Source organism: Centroberyx gerrardi, chromosome 8, assembly GCF_048128805.1.
Source record: "Centroberyx gerrardi isolate f3 chromosome 8, fCenGer3.hap1.cur.20231027, whole genome shotgun sequence".
Classification (NCBI taxonomy): domain Eukaryota; kingdom Metazoa; phylum Chordata; class Actinopteri; order Beryciformes; family Berycidae; genus Centroberyx; species Centroberyx gerrardi.
The window spans coordinates 30,390,220-30,418,174 of record NC_136004.1 but is presented as its reverse complement, the minus strand read 5'-3'; the positions used below and the strand labels follow the sequence as shown (position 1 = coordinate 30,418,174).

The 27,955-nt window shown below is 42.5% G+C and overlaps 1 protein-coding gene across 2 annotated transcripts; it reads right to left on the bottom strand.

Annotated features, from left to right (window-relative positions):
• Positions 1-958: 958 nt before the first annotated feature.
• prkg2 (protein kinase cGMP-dependent 2) lies at positions 959-27,264 on the bottom strand. 2 transcript variants are annotated; one of them, XM_071923846.2, is made up of 18 exons: positions 26,735-27,264; positions 21,927-22,093; positions 19,676-19,789; positions 17,398-17,503; positions 16,183-16,246; positions 12,207-12,284; positions 9,894-9,988; positions 8,828-8,896; positions 8,143-8,241; positions 7,336-7,486; positions 6,532-6,668; positions 5,146-5,235; positions 4,352-4,493; positions 3,153-3,316; positions 2,407-2,529; positions 1,697-1,759; positions 1,337-1,403; positions 959-1,054 (listed from the first exon to the last, which is right to left on the bottom strand). In XM_071923846.2, exons 1-18 carry the CDS (start codon positions 27,247-27,249, stop codon positions 959-961), a joined length of 2,340 nt encoding a protein of 779 aa, XP_071779947.1. In that variant the 5' UTR covers positions 27,250-27,264. The 2 variants fall into 2 exon arrangements, with proteins under 2 accessions (XP_071779947.1, XP_071779948.1); XM_071923847.2 differs by having other exon boundaries at positions 7,423-7,486; positions 26,735-27,249.
• Positions 27,265-27,955: the final 691 nt, after the last annotated feature.

Here is a 27,955-nt window from a genome sequence, read left to right as displayed (position 1 = left end):
ACAAATGATTCATAAGCTGTTTGTTGGGATAGTCGAGGGGGGTGGGAGAGTGTCTGCACAGTAAAGTAGAATTTCTCCTCCCAAGTGTGTGTGTGTGTGTGTGTTCCCAATTGCTTGCCATCTTCCAGTGACATGAAGCCAGAATTATCCTCTCCACACTTAAATTCCTATACAGCCATCCCTAAACAAACTGTATACAATGTATACAATAATAGACTCCCTTCGTTGTAAGGAATACAGGCTTTGCATTTGCGTCACAAATTTCCGACTAACCACTTCTGGCGCCATCGGGCCCAGAGAAGAACTGGCTGTGCTCAAGTAACAGTAAAATATATAACAACCAGGATAGAGGAAGAGAGATATCTGAAAACGATACTTGTGTGGGTATAGGTTAATTAAGTAAAAATGAATATTAGGTTACTGTGACACAGGACACCGTCTTGTCTCAGTCTGTACTCCAAAGCACTATTGTAGCTAGAGAAGAGTTAGCTCAGTTAACCTGAACAGACTGTTGGGTTTTGTTAGCTAGCTAACTAGCCAGCAGGCTAATTTAGCAAGGCAACTGAACAAGGTAACACGCCACTACCCACTATCAGCACTAGATTCTACTAGATACGCTAGCTAGCATGAAAATCAGATGTTCGCTGACACTATGGTTAGCTAACTAACAAGCTGACATCTAAACAAAATCAATCAATCAGATGTGTCAGTGGTTGAATGATCAGCTCCCAATCAAAATCAGCACAGAAATGATCCATATCTATTGACTTATGTTGAGACGGCCAAATCGTATGTTTAGAAACGCAGTCAGCTATTCATTGTTGCCCAAGAGCTGAGGACCTCCACTATGGCTGCCAGAGGGAGCGGTAGGTCACCCGAAAACCCTCTACAGATGTGAGGTTTTGCTGTTGGAAGTGTGCAGTGGAAGGAGAACTGGGGAAAGACAGAGGAGAAGCTCTCAGAAGTCCATATCCCAGCCAGACAGCTCATCAGGAGGAGTTTCCTCGTCTGCAGGGTAGGTGTCAAAGTAGCTGTGGTCTGTAGGTCCCGTAAGCTTTGGTGGAACAAGACATGGAAAGAGGAAAGGGTGAGAGATTAATTTTCTGGGATGCTCCCTTCAATTAACACCCTGTGGGGAAAGATGTTTGTCGCCCGTGTTGACACATGGCAAGCAGGAGGTAGCGGAGCTGACAAAATAGCCTAAATAAAGTAGATAAAATCAAAGAAAGTCTAAATAAAGACTATATTCATTAGATTTGCATTGCATTAGAGTTTGCAAAGACCCCCTTGCCCCTTCCAACCTTCCCCCCTGGTTTAGGTAGATTTCTTTACTTACTTCTCTTTTCAGTGGAGACAGTAAAGTCCTGGCTTTCAGTCCCTCCCAGTTGAAGCCATTAAACCACCTTTAGACACATTATAGAGAGCATATAAGTAATTCTGCATGTCTTTTTTTTTATGTCTGTGTACATAGTATTCCATGATCTTGACTCTGACAGCACCAAGGAATAAGCTACAAATGCTTAAAATCAATAATTCCACCGAGTGCACACCCCTTTGGTGTTAAAATTTGATTAAGGAACCTTTGCTCAGGTCATGAACCACTGTGCCCCATGTTTCCTGATGTGTTTTCCAAACATTGTTAATTTGCTAGGCTTCCCATTGTGATGAGCAACAAAATTAGTCGGTTCTTTCTTACCTGTGCTTCTTGATATCAGTTATTCCATTTTTGAGGTTGCCCAGTCGCTCTGAGGGATTTCGTCTGTGAAGTAGACCAGGGTGGGAAATTATTACTAGCCACAAACCAAAATTGTGTTAAATTTTGTCTGTGGCTGGTGAATTTGTCTTGCCTGGTCCTAACCAGACTCTTTGACCCAAAGAATCAGGGGACTTTCTTTGATGTTGCCCACAGCTACAAGCTCGCTTACGGCTGCGTCCATTGCTTGGTTCAAATGATGGGTGTCAATATTTACGTTCACCATGTTGTTGTTCATCAGGTAAATTCCAGGTGCTAAGCAACTTAATGACGCTGCCTACCCTTGTTTTAGTGACATATCTGGCAACCGATTAAACTTAACACTCAAAGGTTGAGGGCATTCTTTCTCACTAGACTGTCTAGTTTCTAGACCATCACCTTCCAGCTACAGCTGGATGGGAGGTCTAGCTAAAATTTGTCTACCCTCCCAGACGCTTTGTCAGGTAATCAACCATCATTTTGAGGTCCTGTTCTATCCCAAAAATATTAGGTGACTGGGAAAGTAGTAAAAGTGGCAGGTACATTTTTGGATTTACCAGCAATTGCAGACAAAAAAGTTAGTGTCTTGCCCTGAAGTAGGCATATACATATGTATTTTATTAAAGCTTCATCTACTCCAAATTTGAATGCTGGTTCTGTGTGTTTTATGTTACCTGCATAGCTTGCGTATGAGGTCCTCAGGTCTCTTGGTGATCTTCTTGGGGAAGTCCATCTTCTCAATGCCTTTCAAGATGAAAGTGTACGTCATCATCTGGTCACTCCCTGAGAACGGAGGACTATGGGATGGAGACAAAGGGGCAGAGATTTCAGCCTTTGAGTCATCTGAGATCTGTTGGAGCGAACCAACTTTTCAGCAAGAAAGTGGAGTCTGTTCCAGTCACCAAATATACTTCATTACAAATCAGCAATGGAGAGAGGAGAGAAAGGAGAGAGATATATACCATAAAGCATGCGCATATTGGTCTCTCAACTAAGTGTTGAGCAGACCTACCATTTATACTGCATACCAGGGCAGCAGGGATGTTCCTGGAAAGGGTGAGTCAGGAGACAATTACTCTGCTGCGATAAAACACTTAAATATGCCTCCTTTGAAGTTTGGGTGCCTTTGTACAGCCCTTACCTCTTTCCTGTTCCAGGAACATTAGGTTCAAGACAACTTACCCCTCAAAGCTCAGAGGTACATGATAAAGTAACTGAGTATACAGCGGAAATCAAAGTGAATGATGGCTATAACTAAGTGAAGGATTATTATAATGTGCTTAAATCCACAGATCCATCCATTCATGCTTGCGCTAGACTGGAAACACAGATCACTCGGCATGCACTATCTCTTCTGAAGATTCAGTCTTCAACCTATAGGTCTGACACCTGTTGTGTAGCATGCTCTCATGGTCCAAACCTGCCAATAAGGAGCTCAAAGACCAGGATGCCCAGAGACCAGAAGTCCACACTAAAGTTGTGGCCTTTGTTGAGGATGATCTCTGGAGCCACGTACTCCGGTGTCCCGCAGAAGGTCCAAGTCCTCTGGCCACATCTGATCTTCTTGGCAAAGCCGAAGTCAACCTGGGAAGGCGAGATAATTAAGGAATCTCTAGCACCTTTTCTAGCAACCATAGACATACAGTGAACTCTGGAAGTAATTAAACAGTAAACTTCAGATTGTAGCCAAAGAGGAACCCCAGAAAACCCATTCATAAAGGTTTCATAAAACCTGACTGGACTTCCACAACCTCTAACATGAGGCTTAGTTAAGGAACCCTTAAGGGATATATTTTTATTGAGAAACCCTAAGGTGCTTATTAGCTCCTTTGGGATCTCAGAAGAATACCAGATGAACTCCTAGTTTTTAGAATGTGGCGTATTGTTTGATGTTTTAGCTCCATAATCGTATCACTTTAAATAATACAGTGAGTATGAATGTAAATGGGCAGTTTTGCCAGTGAAATACAAAAAAAGTTGGAAAGAGAACTTGACAATAAGGTACTAGAGTCTGGTGATGTTGTTCAATTGCCCAGTGATTGTACAGTGAGAATTTTTGACTATATGATAAAAAAGTACTCCTTTATAAAGTACTCATAATAATAATAACGATAATAATGATAATGATAATCTTAATCTGTCCAGATCCTTTTGCCATTGTGATTGTGGAGGAGTGTGAACACAATATGCTTTGAGATGGCTGAAAATACATTCAAATTAAAGCTGACAGTCTGTATTTGAACCTCATTCTCTTTATGCCATTTTACATCCAAAACAGTAAGAGTATGGAGCTAAACAATGTGTCACTGCCACAAATGCTATTGTAGCTCACTGCCCATGCTTCTGTTAAATCTGCTGTGCATGCTCCTGTGATATACCTCCATGTAATTGCATTTTACAAGAGTGGTTGCAATGCAGAGTCAGACAGAAGTAGTGCCCCCTGTAGCAGGTCCAGTGTCTTGCTCAGAAAAGATCAACACTAATTGTAACACAGGATCAAACCTTTGACTTTTCAGATACAGGATGATGTATTTGCAAAAACCACCCTGCCGCTGTCAGCTTCAGTTCATTTCATGTTTTCATGACTGAGAATATGGTTTGTCATTGCAGCAAACTCACCAGTTTGATGTATCCGTCCGTGTCCAGCATGAGATTCTCAGGCTTCAGGTCTCTGTAGAGGACGCCCTTGCGATGGAGGTAGTCAAACGCCTCGGTGACGCAACCAACGCAGAATTTGGCAGTGGGCTCATCAAAACTTCCCCTGCAGACAGGAGTGAGTGAGCCAAATTTATATATTTGTACCAAACAGGGGCGAGACTGTGGGGAGAGACAACAAAATGCTAGATGACTGAGTTGCTAATGAAATGGGCTGCTAGTATGACCTGATTGCACTTTCCCCATCGTCCATGTTCCAGTGTGTTGGATTTAAGATATTTTGCTGAACAATGAACTTTAAAAAAGATTTTGATTAGTGAGTATGATTATGTGTGAGGCTAAGACTTTGAATTTCCTTTCCCTTCAAGCTATAATATATGAAGCAGAAGTGTTGTTGGAATATGATGAATGAGCATGGTTTCACTTACTGAAGTGATTTTGGTGCTGCTGGGGAGCAATTTCAAATCTTATAATGATCTCGAGAGAAGCTCGGTCTAAAAATGTCTTTAAGATCTCTACTGTAACTACATTGTGAAACTAGGAAAAATGGCCCAACTAAATGACTTAAAAGATCTTTGAAAATGTGATTTGTTGATTGAGTAAGAGGTTATTTTTTAGTCTCCTATCCTTGTCTGACCGAAGTAAAAAATGACAAAATCTAATTTCCGTCCATACTGAACTGATGCCAATTTCCTTTGTGGGGCAGATCTGTCCTGACCTTTGACCCCTTGTCCCAGACAGCGGTTGGCCCATCCTACCTGTCTCTGAGCAGACTCCAGATCTCCCCGCCCAGACAGGCCTCCAGCAGCATGTACACATACTTGTTGTCCTTGAACGTGCGGTACAATCTAGAGAAAGAGACAGAGACAGAGCAATTTAACATTTTTTAAGGAGACCGAAAACTTTTGGATCTTCACATTAAAAGCTACGCAATGCCCAGGCCTAAATAAAGACATAAACTTCATTCCTTTTCTATGATATGTAAGGTTATTGTAAGGTTAACATGCTTTGCCATGTTAGACTAACAGTCTACTGTTGTCTCTAAATCCCCCACATCAACATTCGCACTGATTTATGGAAGATTTATACAACTTTCAATTCAGTAATATATAATCTGCATGTTTTCTTTTTCTGTGGTGTTTACCTTCATTTACCTTTGAACAGAACTATGCAGAGCGGCTCTGCTCCTTTATCAATTAGTTCCTCTATTTGTTGTGAATGCTGCTGAATGTGTGTGTTAATCACGCTCCATGATGAAGGCATGTGGCCTTTAGGTGTCATTTTAAATGTTTAGTCGTTAAATAGAACAATGCCAGATCAATGAATGAATGAATGAATGAATTTTTAGATTTTGTCATGCTCCAATATAAAAATTTGGCACTTTCTGATCTAAAATAAAAGACCCTTTACCCCGATTATAAAGTTGCAGTGTGTAGGATTTTCTGTTTAACATGTAACTGTGAAATTAGTGGTGAACAGTCGATGTTACGACCAGCAGCCTTGTGCTTTCATTTGGTTTCAAGTCCTCCCTGTTAAATGGTAAACTGATAAACCATGTACAAAGAGCAGTAGGGAGGGGAAATAATGATGCCGCCAGAAAAAGAAAGCAGCTCACAGAGGTTATTGAACGTATTGGTTATTACTTAGTTATACTTTATTGATCCCTGTAGTCAAATTCTCAGGCTCAGCTACCCAGGAGCTCAAAGGCCACCCTGTCGCTCTATGTAATACTAATGTAATAATACAGTCAGCCTCACAAAAAGAATAAAAAAGAGAGAAACTAGTAAAAACATACAAAAAGGTGAGACAAACACATGACGTATAGAAAGGGTCAGGAGGAGGGGAAGGAGTGTGACAGAAGGTGAAGAATGGGTTTAATATCTCAGCCTGTTGCAGTGCGAGTGGTGTAATCTAACAAAAGCCAAGGAAAAGCCAGTGCAGCAATATTTCAAAACAAATAACTAAATTCTCCTGGCAGACATCTCAATATCCCCTGCCATTCTGTTCCCATTGAGAAGGTGTAATCTGCTTGGGGCCAAGACTGTGATCTCATCAAAAACTAATAATCCCTGCGCTGTTTTCCCAGACTAATGGAGAAGAAGCGGTTTGAAAGGACCGGGGAGGCCGAGCGCGGGCGAACTGACTTGACGACGAAAGGTGAGCGGGCCTCGGCGAGGATCTTCCTCTCCGAGTGGATGTGCTCTTCCTGCCTGTTGTCCACGATGTGCTTCTTCTTGATGACCTTTAAGGCAAAGGTGACGTCCTCGCCCTTCACCTTCACCTGCAGAGGGAAATCACGGGGTGTTTTAGTTCGACAAGCATTCCTCAGAGGCGGAGCTGCTCTGGAGGCAGAATAACCTCTTCTCAAACAAATATGCGAAATGAACACGACTTTTTAACACCAAATTATGTGTTGGTGGAACATAAAGTGTTAAAGTTCTGTGTTCCCAGCGCAAAACTGTTACGAAATGGCTAGGAAATTTCTACTGTGAGGGAAATTTAAATTTTTAGCTAAAGTTTTTCTTATTTACCCATAACCAAGTTGTTTTAGTTGCCTAAACTTAACCGTTAGCCAACATTTACCTGAAAATGCCGCGTCCAATTTGTGCTGCTGCCACAGAATACAATTTGTGGCAGAGGAATGTAATTTTCACATAATTTGTCAGCACGTAAATCTCTGTTTCAGAATTTGCGTTTTCATTTCACGACTTTTTATGAGATCATGTTGAGCCAGAAACAATCTCATTGGTTGATTAAACCTCAATGGGTGGGACCAGAAGGAACTCTGGTCAAAATATAAATAAAAAATATAAATAGCAATCATTCATTCATTCATGACCATGGCATTCATGTTCTTGGAAGGGCAGCAGGTAAGCTAACCGTTAAAAAGACAGACAGTCGGTCAGTCAGTCAGTCGGTCGGTCACATGCTGCGTCATTTGGTCTCACCAGCTCTACTCTTCCAAAGCCTCCGACTCCCAGCGTTGTGATGACGTCCAGGCTGTCGAAGGGCTTGGCGGGAGGGAAGGTGGACACCAGCTCCTTCAGCTGGATGACGTCCGGGGACAGAGGCTGGCTCTGGTGCCGGGACACCGACCTCCTGACAGAGACACGCAGAGACCTGATCCACCCACCCAGGAGGAAGTCATGGATATAATTGCTAATATGAGGAAGCTATGGATAGAATTGCTGCCTTCAAGTGCTGTTGGAAATATCGAGTTCAGCGCACATGAACGCAACCCAACAAAGTGGTAACTACGACCGGGAAAACCGGAATTTTGTATGAGACTGAGGGATGTGACATTCAGGGGGCGGAGAGCATGGAAGCCCGGACAGTTGATGATAAAATTCAGTTTTATTGCTACATGTTTATATCTGGCATTGCACGTAAATAATTGGTATTGATTGATTGTATTGTTGTTTTGATATTTCTACTTTCATTCTTTGCTTAACTTTCAATTGTCACACGTCTGTTTTTAATAAATTAAATAAAACATCAATAAAAATGCCTGACATTGATTTTCTGTACTTCATTCTGCCATCGCAGCTCAAAATAGCTCCGAGCTGCTTGATTCTTAAAGTGAAACAACCGCCGCCAAAAACTACTATTTCTGACCAAAAGCACTAGAATGGGTGACAAGTCATATCTACAGCTTCCACTTGTGGACATCGATTGACAAATGTTTTTCTCATACATTATGCAGCAGAAATGGGAGGTTAGTTGAACAACAGTGGAGGGAACAGCACTGCACCTACTTGGCATGTCTCTTCTTGTCGTCACGATCGAGTGTTGCCACGTAGCCTTGGAGGTACTTCTGCAGCTCGTTGAAGGTGCCGACTGTCTGATCAAATGTCCTGGAGAAACAACAAACGCATACCAACACTGCAACCACTGGAATATTGGCTCATACTGTATATTTCATAACCACAATACCTTGGATAATTAGCTTGTATTTAACTGGCTAGTCCCACTGAGATTAACAGCCTCTTTTTCACCCACCGGCCGCCACGGTTTATAGATACCAAATTTGCCATTTTACAAGCCAAACATGACTTTCACAATTGAAAGGAACCACCTAATAATAGTTGGTCACTGGTCAAAATGGCTGATGATGAAGAAAGACTTGTTTGAAAAGGTATTCTGGCACAACTTCACCCACTAACAAGGTGTTCATGCAGGTAACAGAGAGAGGAAATTCCACAACACTTGCAGTATTGAGTTTAAAGATTTATTAGTAGAACTGATGTGGATGACGAAGGCCACGAGCCAAAACGCATCAATTGTACTAATAAATCTCTGTTCTCAGCACTGCAACAGTTCCAAGTCGCTGGAATTTCCTCTTTCCCAGAAGAAGAAACATTTGCCAGTCACAGTGAAAACCTGCCTGCTGTTCATTTCTCACCGTGAAGACAAAAACACCGCAAGTTTCAGGATACTCACTCTCGGTCGATTACGAGGCACTCCACCCCGTTCTCGTCGGCAATGATGTTGGCTGACCTGACATCATCGCTAAAAGACACAGAGAGAGATGTACGTCACACACACACACACACACACACACACACACTGCTGACTGCTCCCACTGTTTTGACAATGATTTTAGTGTTAGGAAGATATTTTGTGTATTTAAATTGCATCTAGAATTTTAGGGTTAGGGTTAGTTCTGTGTCAGTTTACTGTACTTCCTTTGGAATTAAAATCATAATAGGATGTAATTTAAATATATGGAATACTTTGCTAAACCTAAAATTTGTTTCAGTACAGCTGTAAACAAGGCAGTGAAGATGCAGCCAAATGGCTTCAGTAAAGTTGCAGTAAAATTGGATTTTAAGCAATAGTGAGAACAGATTACATGTAATTAGATAACATTTATGTGATTACTGTATGTGTATGTGTGTATCTATAATCTTTGCAGTTACTGTAAAAAGAAGAGATTGCATACTTTTGAAAAAAATAGGGCATCACTTGTTGATTAGAAACATGTTTCTAATCAACAGACTCAGAAACATGTTTAGATGGGAAAAGACATTTACACTGTGAGTTTATAGGTACAGACATAACGATGCACATCTTGAAATAATGGTCAAACATAACATAAAGGTGAAGATAATAACACTACATAAATTACAGTCTGCAAACTGGAATAAATTGTGCAATAGCTTCGTCTATAGATTTTGAAAGTTGTCCGATAGTGAGGCTGCACCAGAAACTTTTTACAGCTTCTTCCTCTTATTTTCAAAGGAACGGGCGCACTGTTGTGTTTTCCCAACACCTCACCCTCATGGTGGCATGCTGTAGCGCTAATCGCAGCGTGCCAGAGATTAAAATATTTCAACTTTTATCAAAAGAGCAATATTATTCAAACAGGTTTGCTTTGCTTTAGCAGCAGCAGGAGCTGAGGCCAGCGCTTCGCCCAAATGCCCCTCCAAAAACAACAAAGAAGCACCCAGTGGACACAGGAGCTGAGTGACATGAGAGTCTGCGGTCACATGATGTTCGTAGTCACCTTATGAGTGCTTTCTCCCCAAAGTAGTCTCCTTTCTGCAGTATGTTGATGATCTGGGGCAGCTTGTGGGCCTCGGTGCTCTGAGTCACCTTCACCTGCAAAACACAGTCAACTAGTGAGAAGAAAAGATGTGATGACACTCGACACACTCTTCATTTATTCATAGTGCAGTCAGTGTCCTGGTCACCGCTGTAGCTTTTACAGGTGCTAGCAGTTTGCTCCAAATATTTTTTTTAATCATCCTTTCAAATTATTAATAATTGAAAGCAGTTTTGTGCGGCAATGTGTTAAATCCCTGTTTGGTTTTATCGTCATATGTATCTTCAGGACATGCAGCAGGTTTATGTCGGCTGTTTGCTAAAAAAAAGCAAAACAAAAGATGGAGGCTGAGGGAGAGACGCAGACTTTCAGCAGCTGGAAGTTTTCCTGTTACTTTGAATTGATCTCAGTCGAGGATCAAAGAACATTCTGGTCCGTTGTAAACTTTGTGTGGCAGCAAAACTCTTTCCACAGAGAAAAACACAACATCCAGTTGATCAAAGCATCTGATACAGAAACACAGCGATGAGAAACTCAGGGAAAAACAAGGAGCCGCTGCTGCCAACGAAACGGAAAGTAATGGAACGAGGAATGGAACTAATTATTGCTGCTGGTGAGGAATTAGTAAAGTAATGTGAGTACTGTTTAAATTGGTAATAAGTAAAGAGTAATTGATTATATTTTCAGAGTAACTTGCCCAACGCTGATTGAAACAGGCCGGTCTATGAGTGATGAGGTGTCAGATTTATTGTGGGCATTAATTGCAAGAACATATAAATCAACCCCCTCTGTTTGTTCTGACTGATGTTACTCAAACGCTGCCTGCTAGAAACAGCAGTTTTCAACAAACACTCTGCAACAGCTTGGATGTTGGGGAGTGTGTTGAACCTACTCCATAATTTGCGAGGCTTTAAAACCCTGCGGCCCACCCCAGAGGAGGTCAAACATCCCACTTGTGGCACCGTCCCGTCGAAGAGCCTCGCCACAATGACATCAGAGCCGGAACGACTGGGGTGTGTTTTAGCTAAGCGTCCCGTTTGACCTCGCTGACCCTCACTTCCCTTGTTTTTCCTGGTGGCAGGCAGGCGCTCTCAGACTTTATTCCCTCTCTGGTCAGGGGGTTTGGGACAGAATGGGGTCGGGTGCGGGGCGGTTGGGGGTGGGGATGGGGGCGGGTGCAGTGGAACCATTTCCTGTATTAGCCTCCTTCCTCCCAAACAACATATGTCTCTCTCTGGTTTGGTTAGCTTAGCGCTGAAGAGCTGCTGTCTCAGATCGGCTCTTAATGGCAGTTCGAAGGCCCCCTGTGGGAGGCTGTGGCCCCTCTGCCTCTCCCCTCGCTGCCTGGTGTCAGGTTGCCGACTTATCAGACAGACAGGCGGGTGAGTCATCGCCACGCCCCCCCCCCACCCCACCCCTCCCATGCCCAAATAGAGTTAGGACCGGTACTGGCCTTTTATTAAATATCAAATATCAGATATCATGATGGAGGTTCCTCCTGACCATAGCTACAGAAAAACAAGCTAGAAAATCTGCAATGAAATGTTCCTTTCTTTGCATATTTTATTTAGTCATTTCATTGTTCAATTATGTTTTTTTGTAAATTAATTCATTTAATTTCATTAGTCTGGATTTCAATGGAGAGTTTTAGTGTCCCATGATGGTGTAAATGCTGTTTTTCCACCCTGGCAAGCATACAATTCTGAGGGGAAACACTGAATACTTAATTTTTTGGCATGACAATGGAAAAAATGTAAAATATTGAATATCGGCGCAAAGTATTGGCTATCAGCAGCTTTAATACAATAATATCAGTATTGGTATCGGCCTTCAAAAACCCATATCAGTCGAACTCTACGCCCAAACTGCCATCATAGCAAGATAGTCCTGGACTGAATGGAAGATTCACAGCATGGAAAGGATGGAAACAGTTTGTAGGTGTGTGTGTGTCTGCTCTATGCAAGCATGGTATGTTTTGTGTGTGTCTATCCTTGTGAGGACCAGTTTGAGTGTTAGACCTGCTGAGTGAGGACATGTTTGTCACTTTTTCAAGAGGCTAGTTTAGGGTAGAGGCTAGAGTTTAGGGTTAAGGTCATTATTTGGATTAGGATTAGGAAAGAGTAAGGGTTCAGCATTTAGTGGCGAGGGTTAGGGAATAGAGAATCGATGTAGGCAATGTAAGGTCCTCACAAAGATAGTCAGACAAAAATGTGTGTGTGTGTGTGTGTGTGCTTGTTTGTGCTACCTGTGACAGTGCATGAGAAAACACGTTACCTTCCCCTGTGCGATGATGTAGAAGGTGCTGCCCTCCTCTCCCTCCCGGATGACATACTCTCCTTTGTCATAGTATTCCTAATGAGGAGGGAGGGGGAGGGGGTGGGGGGAGGGGGGGGGTGGACAACAGTCAGACGTGAAGCATTGCATTGATTTAGCCAATCGACCCGGGCCAGTGTGATTCCTGGTAGCCGAGCCCCCGCGGGATGAGCGGTGGAGTGCAGCCATCAATGATGCACTTTCATTCATTTGGCTCGGTGGTTCTCAACCCGGAGATCAGGACCCCACAGGAGGCCGGGGGTGATTTTAGGGGGTTATGAGATTCGGGAAATGTAAAAAAATATATTTCAAAAGTTCAAGTTTATTATCATGTTTTAATGTCTGTCATGAATGCCCCCCCCCCCCCCCCCCCCCCCCCCCCCCCCCCCGATACATCCGATGCTGTGTTTTGGTAAATGTTGCACTTGACTGTTTTTGGACTAGAGTGCCTCTTGAATTAGTCCAAGAAATCTTGAAATGTGCATCTAACCTGATGAATGTGCACCAGTCTACTACTATAGTGGTTTTAAACCAGGGGGTATAAAAAAATATTTTCTGGGGGTCATAGGATGATTTATGGAATCTGGAAAAAAAGTAGGCCTACTTTTCATATACAAATGTTTTAAATCTTTGAGTGTTGAATATTTGTAGTATCTGGGGCTTTAAAGGATAAATACAATTTGGTGTCAAAGTTCACCATTCTGCGCTTTTATGCCTTCAACAGCAGGTTGACATGACTTTTTTTGAGAACCACTGATCTCGCTTTCTCTCCGCTCATTCAGCCAACCATATAAAACACCTCTGACAGGACATTTCTCAACAGGAAGTCTAGCCGCGTCCTTCCTACAGCGGCTTCTCCTGGTGCTTTCAATAAAAGCTAATTTATGGTTTTAGACCTATAACAGGTTTGGGGTGTATTTAAGATACTATAGTCTAGAGAAGGGCAAATTAGAAGTGTTTTCCTGCTACTCATATATAAACCTACATTATTCATCAATCAACTGAAGAATGGTGAAATCAGTTTGTGATAAATAGAATAACTACCCATGTAAGGACAATATTCATAAATACATTGAAATATTCAATTTTTGGACATTTACAAGGGTCAGTAATTGGTCAGATGAAACAATCTTTTGTCTAATCCAACTCCAGGAAGAGGAGGAGAGGTACAGTATGTAGAAAAGTAGTTCACACACAGCGGATAAGATAACAAACAGCACACAACAGCTGAATAACAGCTTGATGACACGGACACATTTTCATGGCTAATTGCCATTAGAGCAACGGCCAAATTTCCCCATGGGGATCATTCAAGTTTCATCTCATCTAATCCAATCTAATGGCCAACTCCGAGGAATGATTTTCAATTGGAAATGTCAACTGCTATAGGCGGATTTTAATTTAGAAACTTTTGCCTGATAAATAGACAGTGTGCTCTCAGCTGGTAGGAAGAGTCAGTGTGTTGTCTTCATGCAGAATATCTATCCAGAGAAATGTGATCACACTTGACGGAGAGTTTGTTTCAGGTGTAATTCAATTTTATGACCTTCATGAAATTGAATTAAACATTGAAATATACTTGAATTAAACATTGACGTATGTTCTCGGTGCAGTGAGATCTCATCCAGAGACATAGCCCGCTCTGGACCGATACATCCTGTCAGTCTTTCACCATTACCCAGTGACCTAGAACGAGCCAGTCAGCTGATTCAGCAGGCTGCGAGATCGCCTTCCATTTTAAAGCTTTTAGGTAAAGAAGGAAAGAGTGCAAAGAGTGAAGGTGACCAGGATGAAATGTTCTCTGGGATGAGCGCCAAATCCTCGCAGCTCAGAGAACCGTCCACCGCTGTAATCCAGTTGACAGTAGAGGACCTCGGTAAAAAGTGAACAAACAAATCAGAGCAACCACGCGTAAACATTCCCCCGTGTTTACCGTCCACGCTCTTGACACAAGTGCCGTTTTCCTTGAGCGTCCCAAACCCGCTGCGGCCCGTTTACGCTCCGGGACAAGCGAGTTTAACACCCGTCCATGACAGCAGAGACAACATAACAGGGTTTTGTTTAGAAAGACTGTTTGGACGATATCTGCTCATTGGTGTGACAGCATTTGAATGGTGTCTCGGGTTTGTTATGCCAAGCTGCCAAGCTTGAATCACCGCCCTAAAGTTGAGCCAAACCTTTACCTTTTCAGGAGAGAAATGGGACATATTCAGTCAAAAGCTTAAAGCACATCTCTTCAAGACATATTTTAATCACATCCCCTTCTCCCATATCTTCCTCATCTACTTGCTCTAATATGCCCCTATCTTTATTTTTTTAAACCTGTTTTACCTCTCATTAGGACTTCTTGTTCTAGCACATCTATTAGGTGATCTAGGAATTTATGCTAATTCTGCTGTTGCACTCATTGTGAGTTGCTCCAGATGAGAGTGTCAGTTAAACACCTAAAAAGTGAAACGTAAATATGTGATAACTGCTGTTTTTAAAACATTATCTGCACTATTATGTCGTTTTTAAGCACAAGGTATCAGATCTGAGATACGGGATACTACTGTTTCACTTGAATTGATGCAGACTGGGGTTTTAGTTTTACAAACATTGCTCAGAGGCAGAAATAATCTCATTGGCTGAGTTAAACCTCAGTGGGCGGAGCCAAAGAACCACAGTTTTTCTGTTTGTAACGTTAGACTGAAGCTCAGTGAAAAAGACAAGAGGTAAGAGAGGAGGAAGCTAATATTATGAAGCCTAGCGCTCTGCTACTAACTGAAACAATACAATCTATCATACTAAGTTATCTAGGTTAGCTAGTTAGCTAGCTGACCTTCAAGGTCAAACTAGCCATACTAGCCTATAGCTATCTAGGTAAGCTAGTTAGCTAGCTGCTGACCTTCAACATCATGAATGACATGGTCATAAATGAAGGAAAAAGAAGTCTTTTTTAATTATATTTTGATATTTCGTTACTTCTTTGCCATTGAGGTTTGCCAGTTAGCTAACTTGCAATCTGAAAAACTGTGGTTCTTTGGCTCCGCCCACTGAGGTTTAACTCAACCAATGAGATTATTTCAGCAACTAAAACTCCAATCTGCTGATTTGACTTGGAACTTGACAGAAAACCCCAAAAACAAGGTATTGGCTCCTTCACACACACACGCACACACACACACACACACACACACACACACGCCAAATTCCATTCCCCCACTGTTTAATGACAAGGGGCTTCAATATTATCTGCCTGATTCTAGAGGAACATCTGCCCCGCTATTAGGTTTCAGGCGATCCCCCCCTGAGACGCAACATAATCAGCTCCATCAGAAATGATTGAATAAGGAAATTCTCCCGTTTGGAAGCCGGTGGGACCAACAACTGAGAGGAATGTCCTTGAAGTTTTCATTGTGAAAAGACGCTGAGAGCTGCTTTTCTGACCCGCAGCTGACGAGAGCCACGCCGTTTTCTCTTTCACCATCGAAATACAATGCTTACTGGAGAGGAGAAACAGAGTAAGCCATTCTCCAGCGTGTTTTTACACACACACACACACACATACATTTTTACACACTTGCACGTTCTCACACCAAAAGCCTGTCACTCGCACATCTTTAAGAAATCACTCGTCCCCCGTTTGAATAAACACTTTCTGGGGCCTTGGTCAAATAATTATGGTAACAATATACAGGGCCCGGCGATGACAGGAATAATATCGGAGCTATTCATCAACAAGGTAATTTGTGAGGTTTTACCGACTGGAGGTAGAGAGAATATGCTGACACGCAGTAATGGTATATGGCCGAATGGTAATGATATTTTGACAGCAGCTATCTGCGACGCCGGGGCTCCCGCAGGCTGTCAGGGGGCTGTGCTACGGTTCGGCACTACAATGAAAGTAAAATTGTCCCTCCAATGGAAACAGAGATAGTTTGACAGAATAACTTACCACCTCCAGACAGTCCACTATTTTGCTTAGCTTGTCCTCTGGTAGATTGGCCAAGAGTGAAACACTGACAAAAAAAAAAAGACAAAGCACAGATGATGACAATTAACTTCTGCAGGTACATTATGGTCCAAATTATACACACGGAGCCAGTGAACTCTTGTAAAAGTACATTTCCTGTGTCAAGGGATCCAATGATACACCTTTTTTTCAGAGAGAGTGAATGACAGCATTGTTCATTTAAAGAAAATCACATGACCTAGACTTACGGTAGTTTGCTTGTTCATTATCTGTTTCTAAAGTTAACTATTGTGTGATAGCATACATATAAACAATGCTTGGATCTACTTCAGACCCCCAAGTGTCTTTCAGAACAGCTGAATAAAACTTGGACAAGGTGATTAAATTAATGTTTAATTGTATAATTTTCATAAAACAAACACTAATTTCTCTCTCTGGTCTTGTAAATATGGGGACAATCATCATTTTTACTGGATCTCAAGCCTTTAGATACAGTCTAACAGCGGAGGAAACTATTTTGCACCAGCCACTTTAAATATATTTTACCAGCCACCTACATTTTTCTATAGTAGTCCATGAAAACCCTCTCTATTTCTTCTTCTTGTCTTCGTATTGTGTTTGAAGCTTGTGTCCGTAAGCCTCTAGCTAAGAGGTTCAATGCCTTAGGACCTAATTCATACTAGGTTTATTTCAGAAACCTTTTCAATTTCATTATTGAGGATGTCATATTTCTTTCCTATTTGTCCTCTTGTCTCTTTTATTTGTTGCAGTTTAGCTATGTCTTTGGTATTCTTATGTTGCTGTCCCAATTCCTTAAAATTAACCAAGCAGTTTTTCATATAGATCCAATCTAGCTGTCTTCTGATATGTTGCCCTTGATATTAATTTTCCTCTCCTAATCGCTTTAATCGTGTCCCAAAGGACAGTTGGGTCAAATTTGCCATTAAGCCAACTAGATTTTTACAATAGAGTAGGACTTCCAGATGGTGGTTGGTGACCTGCCAAAGTGTCTGGTAGATTAGACTGACTTACCAGACAGTCAAAATGTACTCGCATTTGGCTTTTGGCTAGTGGCTGGTGGTAATTTCCCACCTTGCACTCAACCATCAGATAGGCTTTGGTGCAGCAGAATCAGCTAACAGCAGATGAACCGTAGCAGGAGGGCCGTGTCAGCTTATCGGCTAGCTTGGGGCTAACCTGCGGAGGAAGTTGCGGTACTGTTCGTGGCGCGTCTCGGCGGTCCTCCTCATGATGTTCTGAAACACCTCGCGGTCCAGCGCCCACGTCCGCACTCTGTTGACCGCTGCAAGAGCAACATCACACCCATCAGACAGCAGGACAGGCTGCAGGCTCTGACCTTTCAACTAGAAACTAGTTAACCTGCACCCCTGGCTAGTAAATACTAGACAGACGACAGCTGGGCCCGGAAAGCTTGGAGAGCGGTTACCGGTGGTTACGAGGGACGCCCCGCCATGTTGGAGGAGTGAGTGACAACATAAGGAATGTTTTCACCTCTTCCTCCCTGATCTCTCTCCTCTTTTTTCTAGTATAATTTGAACCCTCTACCACCACAAAGAAATTAGGCTTGTTTTAGTTTGTTTTGTCAGGAGGAAGGAGGAAGTGGCAACAACATTGTAATCTGTCCTCTGGCTGTCTATCACTCCTTCAACATGGTGTATTGATCACTATCCAATCTGCAAGCCTCAGGCAGGCCTCTGTTGGGACAGGCAGGAAGTTTGCTGTGAATTGTTAGTGCAGAAAGAGCAACCAACAGAATTCCCCTTTATCCAATTCATCTGTTATCGTGAAAAAACAACTCAGTGAGAGTCATGAACTGAGGAGAGTTGTCAATCTGTCGAGGTTTTTTTTCCTACTCAGAATATTGAGGTCAACTGAACGCCACCTCCCACCTCCCACTCCGTCCCCCAAAGGGCCACCAGCCAGTTACTTGGTTAAATATACAAATACGTCCTTCGCGGACCCTCCGGACAAAGAGCACTCACATACATGGTATGCGCCTTCCAAATGCCAAGGAGGTGATAACCAATCAGAATGCGGCGCTGTGGATATGATGTAAAGCCTTTGTCAACACACCCGCGCACAAGCTTGTTTGCTTCTGTCTAATGACCTATCTGATTCTCTTCTTCTCACTATCAGATGATTCCTCGGCTTTAGGAAGGGTCAGAGAAGAGCCAGATTACATTCAGGCTGCAGTGTGTGTGAGGGGCGCATGCTGCTGAGGGGCGGGAAGATAATTTGCTCTGTCACAACGGCTGGTAAATACCAAAACTGACCAGCCACTTTCACTATTCATTTCCCATTCTGGTACTGGAACAAACGCAGATTGACTTCACAGGAGAAATTAAACTAATAATCCATGACATTTTCATATAAATAAATGTCTGTTTTGCTACTCCCTATCGTCAGTTGATATAACACAGTAGTGTATCCGCGGGCCATGAAAGCTTTTCCATTTGCTGTTCTAAACAGCCGATGCCACGTCGGTCTTTACCAGGAAAAATCCTGGCAACAGTCAGTGGTTTGTTTTGCAATAAACAGAAGAAGAAGAACTGGGTAGTTAGCATGAGCAGCGATAGCCACCATGGCTGAACAGACAGAGAAAAGAGAAACTCAAAATGCATCAACAGAAAATACAAGGAAGGAACTTTAACTGCGAAATGATCTCTAGGACGTACAGTGCAAAACACAGCAAGGACCGCTTAGCACCAAAGATGTCGCCAAAAGAAAAACTAAAAGTGTCATGAATTACCACTTTAATCTATCTGTAAGTAATGATGTGATCAGATCTCTATTCATTAACAGTTATAGAGATAAAACCCTGGCAGTAGAGAGTGAAATCACTTCAAAGGACCTTGAGGAGGAAGACGTCGAGCTGTATCCCATCAGTGATGTTCAGAAAGGCTGAAAGGAAAGAGTGATGTGAAACCAGAAACCAAAAGTAAAGGTTCCTCTCTCTGATCTCTGACATATTCATGAGATGTTCACGCTTCAAGGCCAATTACAGTTTCTAACTTTAACAAGTTAGTCTGAACTTTTATTGTGTTTTTCCTATTGCAGGGTCGTATAATGTATGAAGTGATTATGTACACTTGTGTCTCCTATCTATAGCTTTGTTTAGGTTACATTATCATTTTATTTAACCGGTGCCTCATATTCAAATAGCTAAATAAGGCATAATGGAATCAGCTGGCTTTAATATTATGATTTTGTGGTTTAAGCAGACCGTCTGAGACTTGTGACCAATGACTTGAGACTTGGGCTTGTATTAAGTGACTTGTGTCATTCATCAACAGCTGTCTGTCCTGTCCAGTGTGCTTGAACAAGACACTGAACCCTGCTCACTCAGGATAACAGCGTCAGCTACACGCCTAAAATGTAAAATACATGTTTAATGAAGAGCTTCAGTTCAGTGTTAGTGCTTGTACTGAACAAAGTGAAAAACGGAGAGCTTTACCTCGCACAGATGCAGTCCTTGTGCAGTTATACAGGATGGCTAATTCCCCAAACGTAGTCCACACGGCTATCGATGTGAGCAGTTTGTTATGTTGAAACACATCCAGCTTCCCATCTGTAAATATGGAACAAGGACAATCAATAACTTTATCAAACCCAAATTCAGGACACAGACAAATAAGCTCAATGGACAATAGTAATGGGTTCACAGACACGCTACAGGCTAAAATCTAATGAGATTTAATTTTCATTCATTTACAAATGTGTGTACATTCTGTTTTATCAGCCGAGTAGAATAAAATAGAACTCTAACAGTACATGATGGTTGGTTACCAATGTGGCTGGCTGAGTAGACAAACTTACCAGTCACAGCAAAATTTGCAAACATTTTATTAACATTTGACAAGTGAATGGTGGAAATTTCCCACCTTCTGTGTTATGAAAATGTGAATCTTTAGAAATAAGTGCCTGCAGACTTTAAAGATTTTACTTTCTGCACTATTAGCTGTTGGTGATTTTACATCCAGTATGGATTCTTCACAGACTTTGGAATGCATGAAAATAACAATATAAAAATACAATATAAGAATTCCCACTGGGACCAACTATGCTAAAAATGTATGCTTTGGAAAAAAGCCACTAAAAAAATCCACTAAGACTCCACTATGACTTTGAAACGAGTACATCTTATCCCATTAGATGATTTTAAATTCTTAATTGCTGACTTCTTTAATGATATTTGTGATTTGTTTTTGTATATTATCTGCTGCTGTTCTCAGGTCTCTCTTGAAAAAGAGATATTGAGACTACCTGAATAAATAAAAGGTTAAAAAAAAATATGTAAGAAAAACAAAAACATATCCCTCTCATCTCCTAACTTCCCACCATCCCTGCCCCCCATGACAGTATGGGTGTATTTAAGGTCTTGGGTTCAGACTGGGTGAGGAATTCACCATAAAGTGAATAGTGTAGCATAAAACAAAAATGTCTTTTTAGGCATTTGCTTCCTGAGGCGGTGTCATCGGCAGCATGAAATATGATTCATATTAAAGACTTGATTAATGAATCACTGGCTCTTGACGTCTCTGTGATAATTTCAGGGCCTTTGTCACTGAACAATCTTCACAGCTCAATAACTTCTACATTTTACACATATTTGTCAGCATAAAAGCAAAAGCCATGTTGGATTCAGTGTTGGTGGTAACACAGTTAGAGTTAGCCTTTATTATTACTTTTCTCAGTATCAATTAGTGTATTTCAATTTTAAAAACATTGCCAGTTGCCAGTTAAAAATGAAAAACATGTTACTTGTTACTATTTTATCATTCCTCCTATGCACCAGAATTTGAATGATCCATGTTATTTGCCTTCCCCTCACTTCCCCCTATTTGTTTACAGTGTTGTATTGGTAAGCTGTGACTCTGTAAGCACATACAGAGGAGGAATAAGTAAAGTAATCCTTTTAAAATGAGTTACAAGTAATATGTAATTTATTATGTTCTGGGAGTGATGAGACCCGACTGGCTGGATTTTGTCCAGAACGTATCTGATTGTTCCTGGGCTCTCAGGATCAGTTTGGTACAGTAGATAATATTCTACTGGAGATAGTGCTCTACTGTACAAACTGCTATGGTTTCCTAGGGTGGGAAATCACTGTGACACCAGACACAAATGCTGGTACATTTTGTCTGTGTCTGGTAAAGTTGTCTTCTCCACCCGTGGCTTTGGCAGGTGACCAGCCTCCTCTAGACGTCCTGTTCCAGACTAAAAATCTAGTTGCCTGGTAACTTAGAGAAAGTAGCTGGTGAATTATGGGATGTACCAACCACTGTGGAAGAAAAAAGTTTAGTTTCCTGATCCGGTGCAAGAAGCCAAGGCCAAAGTACAAGGCTAGGCTACATTTCTGTTGCATGTGGTGGAAATTCCCTTGCTGTTTTTTTTACCGATTTAAATTATCTTGGTCTTTGGTCCTTTAAAATGTAGACTTCTTCATCAGATTTTTTTATTTTTAATTTTTTATTGTGATGACACAATAATTTCAAATGTACATTATCGCTCAACCCTAACGCACACTACTATCTTCACCCAAAGTCTAATCCAAATGCATAAATTGACGAGTACAAGACTAGGCTTCAGCAGTTCGGACAAATAAAGTTAGTGTCCAGACCCGTTCTTAATGTCACTCCAGAACAGGATCAGGATCAGGATCAAACAACCTGATCAAACAGGAGGCTTCGCGCGACTCGACCTACCTGCCAGTACGAACAGATGGTTCCCCGGCTCGCCCTGCTTGGTGACGTACTCTCCCTGCTGGTAGGTCCGCTCGTACATGCACTCCACCATGTCTTTGATCTGCTGCAGCTCCAGCCGCTTCAGGTACTGGTTCTTGTTCAGGGCGTCTGTGAGGAGCTTCTTCACACTACCGCAGACAGCAACATATGAAGAGTTGAAAGACCAGTTTGAAAAAATGGGACTTTTACTGTCAAAACAATGAGTGCTATTAAATGTCGTTGGAAGTGTTACCTATCAGGAGTCAGTAACTTACAAATTTGTAACATTTTCTAGCTTTGTTAGGGTTAGGGTTTATAAAACTGTAAGATCTGTGAGGGTTTAACCCACAGGACATCACAAAAAGATGTATGGGAGTGCTAGTTTATTTATGAAATGTGAAAATCTTTTAGCTTTTATTCAGCACTGGAGAGAGAGACAGGAAAGACTGGGAGTAGAGCTCAACAATTAATCAAAACAAATGCAATATGAACTTCTGCAATCGCAGAGGCTGCAATTAATTGCTTAAGAGAGAGGGGCGTCCAAAATGGATTTGTAAACAAAGGAGTTTTAGAGCTGCAGGTAATCTTTGGTCTATGATTCAAAACCTTTCATCAGACTCAAACTCAGTAAATCCTGCACACTGACATCTATTTTTTTTTTACCAAAACCAATTTTCTTTAAACTATTTTCTAACTTCTAAAAAATGTATGACAAGAAAAACATGGCAATTCGATTTTTTGTCAATATTGTCCAGCCCTAAAAGAGGGATGACTTGAGACAAAGGTCCTTGGGCAGATTTAAACCAACACATGCTGCATGATATGCCTCTTTGCCCACTGAGCCTCCAGGACGCCCACATACACATTTCTTATCATGTTTTCAGTCTGTGTGATTAATACTTTTCTCTTGTGAAATAATGACTGTTTGCAGCCTCCAGGCTCCTTCCAGCAATGAATCAAGTAAAACAGCGAAAATAAAAAAAAATCATCATCATTTGGTGTCAAAGTTCACCATTCTGCATTTTAACAACTGCTAGAGGGGGGGTGTAAGAAGACATCAGTTCCTTTTGGGAGTTATAAGCCGAAAGGGTCCAGAGCGTTGACTATAGATCATGAGACGTGACACCGCTCAGAGAGGTGAGTGGTGCGGAGGGCCGGCGGTCCGTTCATCCAAAACAAACGAGCACTCTGGGCTTCATAAAACAAGAACAAATGACGTCCAGTCCTTTATTTTTCAGCCCACGGCCTCTCCTCCCACCTCGATGTGTCACTCCTACCTACTCCACACTACAGCCATCTGTAACGTTGTCATTCACAGAAGATGAGTATTCTGTTTCTAAGGGCCAGTGTGTGCATGAGTGTACCAGACGGGCTAATCTACCAAACACTTCAGATCATTCCTTTTGCTTATGGAATGCATTCTGGGCTTATTAGCGGCATATGTTTAAAACATGAGCGTCGGGGTGAGAGAAGGACTCACAGCGTGCTTTGTGCTGTCTGTCTGGACAACAGCTGGCCCGAGCAAACCAGGCTCTCCGCAGTACGAGCATTTACTCAATGCGACAAAAACAGATTTGCTTTGATGTTAGAAGATCTATCAAGACTTATACCGAGCACAAACTACACAACTGTCAGAAACCTGCGATCTCTGTACCGCTCACATTAAACGACGTTCTTTCCTGTAGTTTCTTGTCTCGCCGATGACATGGCACAGACAGGAAGGTCACGCATTAAAATATTCTTCACTTGGATTTGGTCGTGAGGGATCTCAATACCCTGCTGTCTCGCCAACGTGACTTTGTTTTTCACCTGGAAGTGCTAAAATGGAGCTTGAGAAGAAAGAGCAGCTTGCAGCACTTATTGTGTGTGCGCTCATTTGTGCCGAAAAAGAAAAAAAGAAGAGCGCTAGACGCCAAATTTGGATGAAAGAATGGCCGGGAAGACGTAAGCAGCATCGTTCTGCAGAGACAGCTGGAGGTAAATTATAAAGCAATGATGAGAACGTGTTGTTTTGTAGTTTCCGCCTCTTCTGCCTGCTTTCCTTGGAAGCTCTCATTGGCCATTGCTGCTCACTTTTCTCCGTACTTGTCTTTTGAGCGCTGCAGATTTTGTGCTGACAAAATCAAACACTGTCTGAAAACTTCCGGATGTCTGAGGCGGCTCAAAGCCCGGGTCACACCGCCTCTCTGATCCGCTCAAACTTAATGAGCGTCGGTGGCACAGAGTCGGCTCCATCATGGGGATTTTGTCTTAGATCTCCAGAACTTGTCTGGGACAGCTAAATTGGACCTAAAGTCTTGTAGTGTGCGGCCAGCTTTTCTGTCTGTTGGCTCAGCGTATGAAGAGAAGTCATTACTGGAGATCCTGAGAAGAAAGTTCTTGCTTTAATGAGTCTCTTTCAACCAATCAGCAAAATTCATTTTTAGCCCCGCGACAGCAGGGGCTCTATGGATGGCATTGTCAGTCAGTCGGTCGGTCAGTCGCTCTGTTCACCACTTTATGGGTTTCTCCTCCATGACCACAGATCAAACACTTCCTGGCTGCACCTGATTGGACGAACGCTTTTGTACACAAGTTTCGGGAGTTTCCAGAGCCGGCGAGTCACGTCGGACGCCCCCTGATTTGCATAAAGTAGACTAGACCTCAACTTTATGCAAATGTGGAGCTGCCAACGTCACGCGCCGTCTCTCGAAACGCACCGCTGCGCTACCAGAATGCATTGCATGGCGGCTTACATGGAAAATGAATGGGAAGCGTGGAAATTACGGAACCTGTGAAAACACACAGATTGCAGACTCTCGAGTGGGAGACCCAAGATCGATTCCCGGCAGAGATGCTTCCACAAAATTCAACGTCGTGGGGCTGTCAAACTCTTAGTCTTCTTGCCATTTATCCAGAGCGACTGACACTGTGAGCAGGTAGGACTTTGGTGTCTTGCTCCAGGACACTTGGACAGAACACATGACTGTTGATGGACATAGATGAGGTGGTGGGGGAAATGAACTTGTGACCTTCTTGTCATGGGACAGCCACTTTTAACTATCAGAACATTAGGACCAGGGTTGGGGTCAATTCATGAATGAACTCATCAATTCCAATTCATGAGTCTGGTAATTCATCAGGTGGTATTTGATGCAGAACATGTAATCGTAAATCATTATGATTGAATGTATTTGATTTGTTGAACTGTCTTTTATCTGATTCATAATTCCAATTAAATTCCAACTCTGTTTCCTTAGAGCTGGGTGACATTCAGATTCCAACTCCAGGAATTGAATTGGAATTTTTTCATGCATTCTCAGTTCGGTTCATGAACGGCCCCAACCCTGATTAGGACACATATTGGCTGTTTTGGGAATCAAACATGTGACCTTCTGGTTATGGGAAAGAAACTGTAATCAATAGGCTACCGATCCCTCTGCACCTGACTCATCCTCAGGTGAATTCATATGAAGTCTGCAACTATGTAATTGATAATAAATACTTGAGTAATATCAAGAATACCGCTCAGAACCTTGTTTGCTGAACACTTTCAAGCTCCCTTCTTCCTTTAAGAGTTGAAAGGCAGAAATCAATAAAACAAAAATAAACAGAGCAGGAAACAAAAGCTTATTTTGTCCACCTGCCACAGTGACACTACATCTCAAAATTAATTGGCCAATTTCATGTTTTTGCCAACTTTTTTAGAATGGACCTCCAAATCATGGTTGGTTACCTGCTGGAGGTCCTGTTCTAGTCTGGAAATCTGTCAGATCTGAGTACACAAACTTACATTTAGCTGGTGGCTGGTGTATAATTTCCCAGCCTGAAGACATTGTGAATAAAGACATGTGATACGGTACCTGTGTTGACTAAGGCAGCGGTTTCCAATCATGCGTCATCACGACCCGAGAGCCTGTACGTTTTAATTCCAACCAATCACCGCACCAGCTGCTTTCACTAATGAATTCCTCCTCTGTGGTTGAAGGTGTGTTAATCAGTGAAATCAGCTGCTGTGGTGTAAAACCTGCCGACTCTTGGCTCACAATGGCGCATGATTGAAAACCACTGGACTAAGGCTCTAATGATTACTTTGGGTGCGTTGGCTCTAAAGCATCGTTCAAAACACGGTCAGAAGGGAAAAGGAGCCTCGAGAAAAGACATTAAGAGGCGGAGTGAGGCGGTGACAGGCTGGTAGGCTGAATCGTTTGCTTTAACTTTATTTATCTTCACTTTTCATTTGTTGCACTTTTTTGCCCCATGTCAAATTAAAAGAACCTTTAAAAGCTCTTTCATGTCCTTGTTTGAGGCTTGATGCCTTCAAGGAGTATGAAACCTAAAAGTCACATTTTTCAGCTGTTATTCAATGTTGATGGCAATTTTAAGATGAAACACATCCATCCAGGTCATAATCTTGACGATACATCATAATGCTTTTTGACTGGATTTTCTGTGCAAATCCTGGCATACTGTTGCCAACTTTCAAAATCACACAGTAAGCAGAGAAACGCTCAGCCTGAGGGTTTCATGACCCTTTAACTGGCTGGTTTTCTTTTCGCTTTTTTAAAGATCATTTTTTGGCATTTTGCCTTTATTAGACAGTTCAAAGTCGAGAGAGACAGGAAGAGGACTGGGGTAGAGAGAGAGAGAGAGAGAGAGAGAGAGAGAGGGGGAGGTCATACGTCAAAGGTCCTGGGTCGGATTCAAACCCAGAACTTTGGGAATATGCCTTAGATCACTGAGTCACCAGGATGCCCCTCCCTTTTCCCTTCTGATGCTGTTTTGAACCCACCTGAAGACGAACATCTCACCTTGCGTCCTTGGGTATGCGAGCCTTTTCGAAAGAGAACTTGGGCAGGCTGCTGGAGTCGTAGGTTCTGGACGTGGGTTCGGCCGACACCCCGGCCTTCGCCCCTTTCCTCCTGTTCAGGGTTTCCTTGATGCGACCGCTGAGGTTAGGGCTGTTCTTGCTGCTCACTTTCAGCGAGGAGGTCCGTGACGCCGCGGCTCCGCTCTGGCTCTTCATCACGTCCTGCAGCTTGTTCAGCTGGATGCACTTGCTCTGCAGCTCCTCGCTGAGCTCCGCCAGCATGCGCGTCTGTTTGGCTAGCTGATCCTGAAGGCCCTTGATCTGGTGATCTTTGGCGCTCAGCTCCTCGTCCTTCCTCTTGCCCTCTCTCTCCAGCTCCTCCACCCGGGCCCTCAGCGCGTCCGACGACGAGCTTTTGACCCCGCCGCCCTGCTCCTTGTGGGCTCGCCCGTTGGCAGCGGCGCCGTTGCCGTCGCCGTGTTTGTAGCGCTTAGACTTCATTGAGCCGTTCCCCATCTTATCAACAGAGACCACCTGAGGAGACAGCAGAGTATCAAAGACATTATTGAGTTATTGAGAAGTTATCAAGGAGAAGCTTCCCAGAGCTTTTCCTGTGTCTTCAGGATGCTTCGCTTTCAGTACAGTGACATTTAGCACCTCGCTGTTCCCTGGCAGAGGATGTTTGAGGAAGCTCAGAGTAAGGTTTCAAACAAAAGGGCTGACGTTGTCAAGAGACAACACTGGAGAAAGAAAGAACGAGTGTGAGACAGAGAGAAAGAGAGATAGGGAGAGAGAGAGAGAGGGAGAACAAATCAGTATATAATGGTCAATGAATGTGTCTTGTCCATTTATTATTCAGAAGGCAGGAAGTATTACATTACATCAACAGTCACTCCCTATCTGCTGTGATGGTAGCAGTGAAAGGAAATGCTGCTCTGAGATGCTTTTAGGGGAGGAGTGATAGAAGTGATAAAGGTAATCAAATAATAATAAACAATAACATAATAACAATAGCCTATCTAATAATAATCTTTAAGTGTCCTCTACTGTCTTCTTTAAGTCTGACAGCACGCTTCACTCTCCATGTAGTGTATATGGGGAGAAATGTCAGAGAACAATCCTATTTGTCTCGTGTGGGAGAACCGCCAACTCACACATACAGCAGACTTCATTCATGACATTCCTGCTGCATACAGTGAGTGGATGGAGGCTTTCACTGTTT

Bases quoted from the DNA above. Each gene is read 5' to 3' on its own strand.
- prkg2 (XM_071923846.2), bottom strand. From the start codon at position 27,249: ATGGGGAACGGCTCAATGAAGTCTAAGCGCTACAAACACGGCGACGGC. The intron at 17,504-19,675 runs GTAAAGCTCTCC...TTGCTCTTGCAG, and splicing joins AAGGACTGCATCTGTGCGAG to CGGTCAACAGAGTGCGGACG. The intron at 8,242-8,827 runs GTGAGTATCCTG...TTGTTTCTCCAG, and splicing joins TGCCTCGTAATCGACCGAGA to GACATTTGATCAGACAGTCG.